The 11,338-nt window shown below is 53.9% G+C and overlaps 1 protein-coding gene across 1 annotated transcript; it reads left to right on the forward strand.

Annotated features, from left to right (window-relative positions):
- Window positions 1-828: 828 nt before the first annotated feature.
- PARP3 (poly(ADP-ribose) polymerase family member 3) lies at window positions 829-6,143 on the forward strand. Its single transcript, XM_079934667.1, is given in 13 exon segments — window positions 829-1,207; window positions 1,210-1,232; window positions 1,236-1,277; window positions 1,654-1,951; window positions 1,954-2,207; window positions 2,381-2,404; window positions 2,409-2,526; window positions 2,836-3,062; window positions 3,300-3,449; window positions 3,659-3,745; window positions 3,991-4,168; window positions 5,360-5,515; window positions 5,957-6,143. Coding segments are annotated over 13 exon segments (1,833 nt in total). The 5' UTR covers window positions 829-1,101; the 3' UTR covers window positions 6,127-6,143.
- Window positions 6,144-11,338: the final 5,195 nt, after the last annotated feature.

The following is an 11,338-nucleotide window of genomic DNA, read 5'->3' on the forward strand; positions in this document are numbered from 1 at the left end:
CCAGAGACGCGGGATTCCTTTTCCTGGAACGTGACTCGTCCCCGTCAGGGGCGGGGGCCAGGGTGAGAGAGTCTGACTCCAAATAACCGGGGCGGGGGAGAGGGATCCGGCAGCCCCCGGGAGAAGGCAATGCCCGCACCTGGGGCCAAGGTCACTGGACAACCGGTGGATACGTATTGCATGCCTCAGGCCAGATGAGCAGCTCTAAGGGCGCGTCAGTCCCCTGGGCCTTGGCTGTGTCCGGATCAAGTGTCCACCCATCCATGGGACAGGCTGCCTGCCCGCCTCGTCCTGCCCAGCCTCTGACTCACCAGACTGGTGGCCAAATAGCTGGAATCCTACCCACACCCACTTCTTCCCTGCTCCCCTAAGGCTTACGAGAGGTTGTTAGAACTAGGACTGCCTGGGAGTTACTGACCTGGTGGCCACAACCTCTCCCAGGTCCCTGCTTCTCTTAGGTGAGTGCTCTATGGCCTCTCCCACAGCCCTCCACAGGGCAGGGCAGGGCGGGTGTGACTGACCCTTGCCCTCTGGCAGTTCAATGCCACTGGTCTGGGACGGAGGCTGGCACCCCAGAACTCTTGAACCTGCTGGGAAGGGTTTCTGCGCTATTGGGTCCTAATCTTTGGAGAGACAGATCTGGCCTTAGGAGTGCTAGCCCCCCGGGAGCCACTGCCCACTCTCCTCCATAGCTGGGGTGACTCAGCCCAGCAACCATGCCAGGTCCAAGTTAGCTGAGATGGGGGAGGAGCAGAGAGTGCTCTGGGGAGAGGAGCCCAGAAATGGGAGGGGGCAGATTCTCCTTTCACTTTCCCTTCAACCTCAGAACACACAAAAGAGCCATAGAGGGTGGAGAGCCCCTCTTCCTTGGCCAGACTGGGCAGACTGGACAGGGGCCTGGCCTGGCCCTGGTGACTGGAGAAAGGGGTGTATCTGGGGTGCAGAGAGCCGGTTTTGGTCAGGGACCGGGAGTGGGGAAATGGAGGCAGAGGGAGGTCACCAAAGGGCAATCTCAGGGTGGGGCAAGTTAGTGCTGTGCCAGCCAGGTGGGACGCAAATGTCACGGATGCCTGAGGACCCCCTCTGTGCCCTAGAACAGCCATGGCTCCAAAGCGCAAGCCCCAGGTACAGCGTGAGGGTCCTGAGAAGAAGAAGGGGCGTCAGGCGGCACAAGAGGAGGACAGTTTCCGCTCCACTGCCGAGGCCCTCCACCCACAGAGAAGCGCATAGCCTAAGTGGACCCCCTGTGCCCACTCAGCTGCAACCCTAGGACCCAGGTAAGCTGTAGTCCCCAGCCAGTCCCAGTGCCTGCTCCCTCTTGGGTACAAGTACACTCAGACCTCCTCCCCTCCCCCTTGGCTCTGGCTAAATAGCTCAAGGCTCCCAAGTAAACTGTGTTCTTCCAAGACCCCAAAGGTCAGGCAGGGCTATATCCCATCAGATCCAGGTGGGTCATGTCTGCTCTTCAGACCCCAGGACAGGCCCCTGAGCTGCTCAGTCTTCCCCCAACGACACTTAAGGCAGGGTTCCCAGACAGGGCCTCCTCTGACACCCCAGTGCAGTGTGATTCCTGTCAGCGTGCAGCCAGGTACCCCATCCCACTCAGGGGCGGCCGGAGCCAGCCTGCCCTCCACGCACCCACTCTGGCCACAGGTGCATGAAGACTACGACTGTACCCTGAACCAGACCAACACTGGGAGCAACAAAAACAAGTTCTACATCATCCAGCTGCTGGAAGAAGGTGACTGCTTTATCTTCTGGAACCGCTGGGGTCGCGTGGTGAGTACCACTCACCCACCCTGTGCCCGCATCCTCCCCACCTATCCCTGCTCAACGCATGGCCCCTGCTTCCCGGGGTCCCCACAGCTTACTCAGGCCAAAAGGCCACAGCCTCTGACTGTGCCCTGCCCCACCTCTGACATCCAGGGGCGCTCGGCACAGGGCCTGCACAGTAGAGGCCAGCAAACATTTACGGCGGGCACTGTGGTAGGCACACCTCTGAAAGCTGTTGCTTGCCGGGAGAGGTGGGCCAGTCACAACTTAGCCGCTTCATGTCACTGGAGGATGCACAGAAGGACTTTGAAAAGAAGTTTCGGGACAAGACCAAGAACAGCTGGGCAGAGCGGGACCACTTTGTGGCCCACCCCAGCAAGTATACACTTATCGAAGTACAGAGAGAGGATGAGGCCCAGGAAGCCATGGTGAAGGTGAAGTGGCCAGAGAGGGAGGGTGGGCCTGGGCCGAGGGAAGGGACAGCCACTGCCCAGCTGTATACTCTCAGGCACAGGCCTTCCTCTCTGGCCTCGGTCTGGCCAGGCCCTGCTCTAGGTGCAGGTGCCCTGCCCAGCTGCTCCTGCCCAGGTGGGCCCTCTACCCCTAGGTAGACGGAGGCCCAGTGAGGACCGTAGTTCGTGGTTCAGCAAGTGCAGCCCTGCTCCCTGGACGCAGCCACACAGAAGCTCATCACCAACATCTTCAGCAAGGACATGTTCAAGAATGCCATGGCTGGGCTTCCCTGGTGGCGCAGTGGTTGAGAGTCCGCCTGCCTATGCAGGGGACACAGGTTCGTGCCCTGGTCCAGGAAGATCCCACATGCCACGGAGCGGCTGGGCCCGTGAGCCATGGCCGCTGAGCCTGCGCGTCCGGAGCCTGTGCCCCGCAACGGGAGAGGCCACAACAGTGAGAGGCCCGCATACCGCCAAAAAAAAAAAAAAAAAAAAAAGAATGCCATGGCTATCATGAACCTGGGTGAGGGGGGAGGAGCCAGGAAGGGTAGCAGGGGTCTGGGGGTGGCAGGGCTGTGGGCCTGACTCCCCACTCTCCCCATCCCCCCAGATGTGAAGAAGATGCCACTGGGGAAGTTGAGCAAGCAGCAGATTTCCCGGGGTTTGGAGGCCTTGGAGGCAGTGGAGGCGGCCCTGAAAGCCCCCGCAGGTCGTGGTCTCAGCCTGGAGGAGCTGTCCTCCCACTTCTACACCATCATTCCCCACAACTTCGGCCGTAGCCAGCCCCCACCCATCAACTCCCCGGAACTTCTGCAGCCCAAGAAGGATATGCTGCTGGTGAGGGTTGGCAGGTTGCAGGCAGTGGGGTTACCAAACAGATAGATGGGGCAAGGGAGATGGGGGACAGATAGATCGACTGCGATGGGCAGGCCGAAGGACAGGGAGGGGAAGGACAGACAGATAGATGGGGTGGGGCTGAATAAGGTGGGGTGGCCATGGTCCTATTTATGTGGGAGGCGGAGGGGAGGCCCAGGGTCAAGGGGACACACAAACTGCCAGTGCCCATCCCCTTAGGTGCTGGCAGACATCGAGCTGGCCCAGACCCTGCAGGCAGCCCCCGAGGAGACAAAGAAAGTGGAGGAGGTGCCACACCCACTGGACCGAGATTACCAGCTCCTCAAGTGCCAGCTCCAGCTGCTGGACCCAAAGGTGCCTGAGTACAAGGTGGGCCGGTCCCCACAGAGGAGCCGAGCTAGCAGTGGGCACTGGCCCCTTGCCTGTCTGCCCTCCAGGTGCCCAGAAGAATCCCTTTCCTAGGGCCTTCTCTCGCTGTGTCTCCAGGGCCTGAGGAGAGCTCTGGAACTGCAGGGGACAAGTGGAGGTTAGTCCATACATTTCTTGCTCTTGGCACCCAGTTTCTTCTCTCCCCGCAGGTGATACATCCCTGCTTGGAAAAGACTGGCAGCAAGTACAGTTGCCCTGCTCTTCAACATAGTTGGACAGTGAACCGAGAAGGGGAGGTGAGGAAGATTCCCTCCCCACCATCACTACCTTGTCCCTTAGGGAGATGATCTTGGCTTATCTTCCCTTTAGCGAGTTGGCTGAGAAACTCTGACCAGTTTCCACCAGGCCTAGGTCTTGTGCATGTGTGCATGAGTATGTGAGTGACTAGGGAACCCTTGGCCTTGGTCATACCCTCTGATGGCAGATAGAAACACCTGAGCTTGGGTGGCATGACTCTCCTGGTTCCCATCTCCCCCCCTAGGGAGATCAGTTCCAGGCCCATGACAAGCTGGGTAATCGGAAGCTACTGTGGCACGGCACCAACGTGGCTGTGGTGGCCGCCATCCTCACCAGTGGGCTTCGCATCAGGCCACATTCTGGTGGCCGTGTTGGCAAAGGCATCTACTTTGCCTCGGAGAACAGCAAGTCAGATGGCTATGGTGAGGTGTCCCTCAGAGCCAAGCCCTGAGTGGGTATGGGGACACTAAGGAGCATGGGGCCCATTACTTGTCCCACCTGCAGTGGATCCAGGAGAGGACCCCTTGGATAGTTACTGACTAGAGAGCTCTGTGGGGCATCCTGGGGGTTGGGGGACTCAAAGGAGGCATCTGCTGGTCAGCGACAGCTTCCTGGAGAAGGCGATGCAGATGGGATGAGTGTGCCAACCTGACCTGGGAGGGGGTGAAAGAGGAGCCTTCAAGGTAAAGCAGCCAAGGAGTGGCACGAAGCCTGGGAGGCTGCGGCAGGTCAGCACCTCCAGGCACGGCCTGATGACAAAGCTTAGAGCAAATGCCTAGTGTGGGTGTGGGGCTTGGGGGCCCAGGAGGATCAAGCGAGCCTTATTCAGAAAGTGATGGGGAGTACAGTTGAACGTGGCTGCAGCCGTTGGGAGGGTGGCAAAGGCCAGAGGCTGCAGGAAGGCTGTGTTCCCATCCAGGCCAAATGTGATGGGCCCCCAGCCCAGGGCAATGGAGGCGGAGGAGAGAATCCATGAGAGGAGTATGTGGGAGGTGGGATGGGCAGCATTGTGGGAAAGGGTCGAGGGTGTCTCTAATGACCCCCAAGTTTCTGTCCAGGGGTGTCCTCACTGAGGTGACCTGCCCCTACTGGCTTCTCAGCCCAGGTTGACCTCATTATTGGAGACCACTGCCCTCCGCCACTCAAGAGACCAAGGTCGGAGGATTCACCCAAGTGCAGATGGAGCTGAAGGTTGCTCAAGGCCAAGGCGTCCACTAGGAGGGCAGAGGAGCCTAAGAAGAAGTGGAGGGTGGCCTCAGGAGAGCATTGCAAGGGGGTCTCAGGGTAGAGGGTGAAGGATGCCGTGGCAAAATCAGCAGAGCAGGCCTGAAAAGCCCCCACCCCAGATATGGTCACTGGAAGGCCATTACTGACCTTGGTGAGGGTGGCAGACGCCTGGACTCTGGGAGTTGAGCAATGGAGGAGAGAGTGGGGAGGGAGCACAGCCAGGACAAGGGGCCTGGAGAAATGGTTGGAGGAAGGACGGAAGAAAGATGGGTACTTTTCTGGGCCGGGGCAGCAAAGCCAAAGGAGATAACAGTGCAGCAGAGAGGAGCCCAGGGAGTCAGGCAGAGAGCCGGTCTGCCTACCCTGAGCCTCCCTGTGTCCCCCAGTTACTGGCATGTCCTGCGGGGCCCATGACATTGGCTACATGTTCCTGGGTGAGGTGGCAGTGCGCAGAGAGTACCGCATCACCGTCTATGAGCCCAGCTTGAAGCAGCACCCCCCTGGCTTCGACAGTGTCATTACCCGTGGCCACACAGAGCCTGGTGAATCCCATGAAGCTGGACAGGCCTAAGGATAGAGGTGAGGCTGAGATAGAGCAGGATGCTTTCAGGGAGGAGGTGAGCAAGGAAGGGGCTTGTGAGGAAGGACGAAAAGAAGCAGGATTCTTCAATGCAGTCATTCACTTTATCATTCAACAAACATTCACTGATTCAACAAATCTTTCCTGGGCATCCAGGAGAGCTTCAAAGAAGAGGTGTCATTGACTGAGCATTGAAAGATGAGCAGGCATTTCCCAGGCAGAGAAATGGGGGAGGAGATTCCAGGCAGAAGGCCCAGCCTATGCAGCGGTTTGGAGTTTGGCAAGGTGGGAATGAGTGGGCATTCCCTGTGGTAGAAGTAGAGAGCACAGGGGGTAGGACTTACCGGTAAAGCCAAGGACCAGTGACCCTTGGGTCATTCATGGCCCTTGCTGTGCCCTGCAGTTCCAACCCAGGACACCAAGCTAGAGCTGGATGGCCAGCAAGTGGTGGTGCCCCAGGGCCAGCCCATGCCCTGCCCAGAGTTCAGCAGCTCCAGCTTCTTCCAGAGTGAGTATCTCATCTACCAGGAGAGTCAGTGCCGCCTATGCTACCTGCTGGAGGTTCGCCTCTGAGCTGTCTGCCCGACCCGCCTCCCGTCCACCGCCAGGAGCTAGACCATCATCCTCAATCTTCCTCCCATCCCTGTTGCCCCCATATCACCCCTTCTTGCTCTCAAATCTCCCTCCTGTGTCCAGACAGTGATCCCCTCTCCCTCTAATCCTTGTGGTCCTGGCATGGCTGTGGCCTCAGTCTCGTCTCCTAAGGTGATGGGTGTGATGGATTGGCATTATTACTGGGACACGGATACAGCAGCCTATTCAAGCCTGTGTAGTTAGAGGGGCACAGGCTGAGAGTGGGCGGGTCCCACAACCCCCCGGGCCATCCACCCTGGCCCAGACTGTCCATCCGAGAGAGGCGTGATCACCGAGGTGGGCTGAACTTCAGACATGCACAGGCAAGTGCACATTGTATTGGCTCACCCCCCTGACCTCTGCCTGTGCCAAAGCTGCACCAGGCCTGGGCCTTCTTGCTTTCCACAGTGACCCACCACACCACATAGCAGTTCCAGCCCCACTCCAGGGAGTGACCACTCACACGGAGGACGTGGGTTGTACACACACTCCCACCCACCCTGGTCAGTCTACATTGGTCACTGCAACGACTGGCCTCCTCTGATCATTGAGCCTCCAAAAGGGACCGTCCCCATCAACTCAGAACTGTTGGTCATGTGGGGACCCACCTGGTGATTCTGTCCTTTAGCCCAGACGTGGCCAGGCAAATCAAGCATTCCTTGTGTCTTGGCACCAAACACCCATGTGTGTCTTCTATGTGAATATCATAAATGAATTGAGAATATCTGCAAGGGGTGCAGCTCTGCTGTCATGAAAGAATGCTAGTTATCACCCCAGGCTACCCTGTCCACAAACAAGGGGTGCAGATGCTAGACAGCAGGTCAGGGTCCAGTGCAGTGTCACACACCACATTTAGTTGTCGTGTCTCTTTGGTCTCCTTTCATCTGAAACCATTCTTCAGCCTTTTTTTTTTTCCTTCATAACTTAGACACTCTTGACACTACTGAAGAGTACAGGCCAGTTGTTTTATAGACTGTCTCTCAGTTCGGGTTTGTCTGATGTTTTGCAGTGATTAGATTCAGGCATTGCAGTTTGGGCAGGAACATTACATGAATGCTGTGTCCTCGGTGCACTGTATCAGGAGGGACATGTCCCATTCTTGGTGATGTAAATTTGGTTGCTCAAGGTCGTGTCCACCAGGTTTCTCCACTGGGAAGTTACCATTTCCCCCATTTTTAATTAATCAGTAATCTGTGGGGAAATATTTTGAGGTGTAAATGTTCCATTCCTCATCAACTTTCACCCACTAGCTTTAAAATCCAATGATGATTTTTACCTGAAATCAATGACTTGAATCAATTTTTGCTAAGATGGTTGCAAATGATAGTTAAATAATTTAATTCCATCATTTCTTCTATATTTATTAATAATAGCCCCCTTTGTTTATTATCAGTATGGATTTGTGGGTTCCTATTTTATGCAATGGGTTATAATCCATTACTGTTATTATTTTGATCCTCAAATTGTCCCAGCTTTGGCCAGCAGAAGGTCCTTTAAGCTGACTCCTGTGTCTACATCATTTTATGAGCACTTCCTTATGTTCTGGTATCACACGATGTTCCAGGCTCATCTTGCACAAACCTAGAATCAGCCATTTCTCCAAGGAGCCCTGGTTCCCTAGAGCAGGAAACGGTATTTAGAATCCAAGATCTGGGCAGTAGGTATGCTCTTTGGTACTGGGTGTCATTGCTTTTCAGTCCCAGTAGCAGAGAGGGCTAGGAAATATGTATATGTAAATAAACACATCTATCTGTGTCTGTTTCTCCAATTCCAATCCAACACCATATGGTCTCTCCATTCTTCCCCATATCCATGATTTTACTCCCTTCTCCAACTGTCAGAACTTTGGTTCTCATCAACATCAGTATATTTACTTATTTGCTCAATCCCACACAAAAAGCAGTTTCAGAATTGCTACACCCAATACCATTGTGAAAAACAAACTTTCTAATTAGAGCTCAAGATTTACTGAATCATTCAAGATTATCTTTTTGTCTTTAGACTGAGGGTCAATGGTCAAAGCAACAATTTGAACACAGGTTCAAATGTTACTTGGATTAGTTATTTATTTCCCTTCAGTGTGGTTATACTATTCATTTGAAATGCTGGTAGGTTCATTTGCTTCTATTTATATTCACTTTTAGGGTTTTTCTCATCTTTGTTGATTTATTTTTTTCAACATGTAGAGCATTAACATGGTCCTCAAAAGTCCAATCTATCCAAATCTATGCTCAGAAGAGTGTCCTCCTAGCCCTCTCACTCCATGCCCACCCACCTGCTGTAGTTTCTGGTTTATCCTTCCTGCATTTCTTTGGAAAAAAAACAAAAAACAAAAACAGACGAACTACAAAGTGTTTTGTGTGTGTGGTTTTTTTTTTTTTGGCCGCGCGGCATGCAGGATCTTCCCCAGCCAGGGATCAAACCCACACCCCCTGCAGTGGAAGCATGTAGTCTTAACCACTGGACCGCCAGGGAGGTCGCAAAGTGTTTTTTTTGTTTTTAATAAATTTATTTATTTTATTTATTTATTTTTGGCTGCATTGGGTCTTCATTGCTGCACGCGGGCTTTCTTTAGTTGCGGTGAGCGGGGGCTACTTTTCGTTGTGGTGAGCGGGCTTCTCATTGCGGTGGCTTCTCTTGTTGTGGAGCACGGGCTCTAGGCATGCGGGCTTCGGTAGTTGTGGCACACAGGCTCAGTAGTTGTGGTGTGCGGACTCAGTAGTTGTGGCACATGGGCTTAGTTGCTTCACAGCATGTGGGATCTTCCTGGACCAGGGCTTGAACCTATATCCCCTGCAATGGCAGGCGGATTCTCAACCACTGCACCACCAGAGAAGCCCTTGTTTTGTTTTTATTTATTTAATTAATTTATTTTTGGCTGCATTGGGTCTTTGTTGCTGCGCGCGGGCTTTCTCTAGTTGCAGCGAGTGGGGGCTACTCTTCGTTGCAGCATGCGTGCCCCTTACTGTGGTGGCTTCTCGTTGCGAAGCATGGGCTCTAGGCGCGCGGGCTTCAGTAGTTGTGGCATGTGGGGTCAGTAGTTAGTTGTTGTGGCTCATGGGCTCTAGAGCGCAGGCTCAGTATTTGTGGGCACATGGGCTTAGTTGCTTCACGGCATGTGGGATCTTCCCAGACCAGGGCTCGAACCCGTGTCCCCTGCATTGGCAGGCAGATTCCTAACCACTGCACCACCAGGGAAGTCCCTCCCAAAGTGTTTTAATTGCTAATTTAGTTGAATGATTTTGCAGGGAGCATGCACTCTCCAACCCACCATAGTCCCCATCCCTCCCTATTGCCTTCTCCAGTCCCCTGTTCTCATTTGCTTTCCCACCTGGCCCTGCTGAGCCCTCCCCAGACCTTGGTGGCTTGGAGGCTGCCCCAGGCCTGCAGGCCTAACTGGGCAGTGAGAAAGCCAATGCTCTCTCCTTCTTCTGAACCAAGACCTCAAGAAGCCAGCTTCACCTCCTGGAGGCAAATGCCCACATTCAAGTTGTGGTCAAGTACAGGAAGTGGTGCCTGTGTGGACAGAGCTTAGGAAGCAGGCGATCTGGTTTCCAGGTATAACTTGGCTGTGTAATCCAGAACACATTCCTTCCCTCTCTGAGCACCAGTTTTCTCATCTGAATAACAGAGAATTGGACCGGGGCCCTTCGAATTCCAGCAACAGGTGACTCAAATCCAGAGGTTCATGCCCTGTTGTCTGCCACCCAGATCTGTGCTGATGCGGACTGCGTGCCTATGAGGGGTTCTAGGGGCACAGGAACAAGCAAGACACAGACAAGGTCCCTGCTCTCAAGGGGCTTGCATTCTAATAAAACAGGATCTAAACAAGTATGTGCATAGATATGAAATACAATATCAGGTAGGAAAAGTACCAGGAAGAAAAATAAAGCAGGGTTAAAGGAGTAGTGATGGGAAAGTGGAACAGTTTTAGAAAAGATGGTCATTGAAGGCAGAGACCTGAATTAGGTGAGGAAGCAAGCCATGGAGAGATCTGGGGCAAGGGTGTTCTGACAGAGGAAACAGCACATGCAAAGATCCTGAGGTGGAAACCAGTTTGACATGTGGGAGGACAAGCATGAAGACTGTACGGCTGGAAGTATGGGAGGCAAGGAGGAGGCAGGTGAGGTCAGAGAGGGGGGGAGAAGGCCATCTCAGCAAAGAGGAGGTGAGATTCTATTTTGATGATGGGAAGTTCTTGGAAGGATGAGTGCAGGATCATGACCTGATCTCATTTGTCTTTAGAGGGATCCACTTCAGCCAGCTGTGTAGAGAGTGGATCTATGGTGTCAGTCAAGATCCAATCAACAAAAGAGAAATCACTCTATGTATTCCAGACAAGAGGAATTTGATACAGGGAAGGAATTGAACTACCAAAGGGGCTGGTAAGTCAACCCTGGGATTAGCAACAGCAGGAAGTTGCTACCACTCTTAGGCTGGACGAATGATGGTATTCCAATGCCCAGAGGCCAGGGTCACCCAGCAGGCACCAGAACCCCAGAGGGGACTGCCTGAAGGGAGCCAGGGCTATGGAGAGAGAATGTCCTCCACAGAGGCAGATCCAGAGGTAGATCCAGGCTGAGCATGAAAGGGAAGATACCCTGGCTTCTTCCCTCCTGCCACCCTCCAGCCTTCGGCTGGTAACTTCCATTGGCTGAATTTACCCAAAAACCAAATGACAAAGGAGCCTGGGAAATCAGTTTCTTAGAAGGCAGAGCAGTGCTGTGAAAGATGGGAATGGATCTAAGGGCAAACAGACAAATGACCAGCACAAGGTGCAGAAGCGGAGGCCAGGACAGATCTGAAATGGTCCAGGTGAGGGGTGATAGTGGCTGGGAGCATGGTAGTGGTGGTGAGAAATGGCTGGATTCAGACACGATGGATTGGATGTGGTGCGTGGAGGAAACGGAGGTGTCAATGGAAACTTCTGAGATGGCATTTACTAATGGGGGAAGACTCTCTGGAGCAGTTTGGGGTGGGGGGTCATAAGTCAAGTCCTGTTTTGGGGCATAGGACTTTTGAGATGCCCAGTTGACCCTGTACTGGGGGTGATGTTGAAGAGACAGCTGGAAACCCAAGACTGGGGTTCAAGGGAGAGGAAGGAGCTTCAGACACAAAGGCAAGCCATCAAGGTATACATGGGGTTTTGCTA

Source organism: Stenella coeruleoalba (genome assembly GCF_951394435.1).
Source record: "Stenella coeruleoalba genome assembly, chromosome: 10".
Taxonomy (NCBI): domain Eukaryota; kingdom Metazoa; phylum Chordata; class Mammalia; order Artiodactyla; family Delphinidae; genus Stenella; species Stenella coeruleoalba.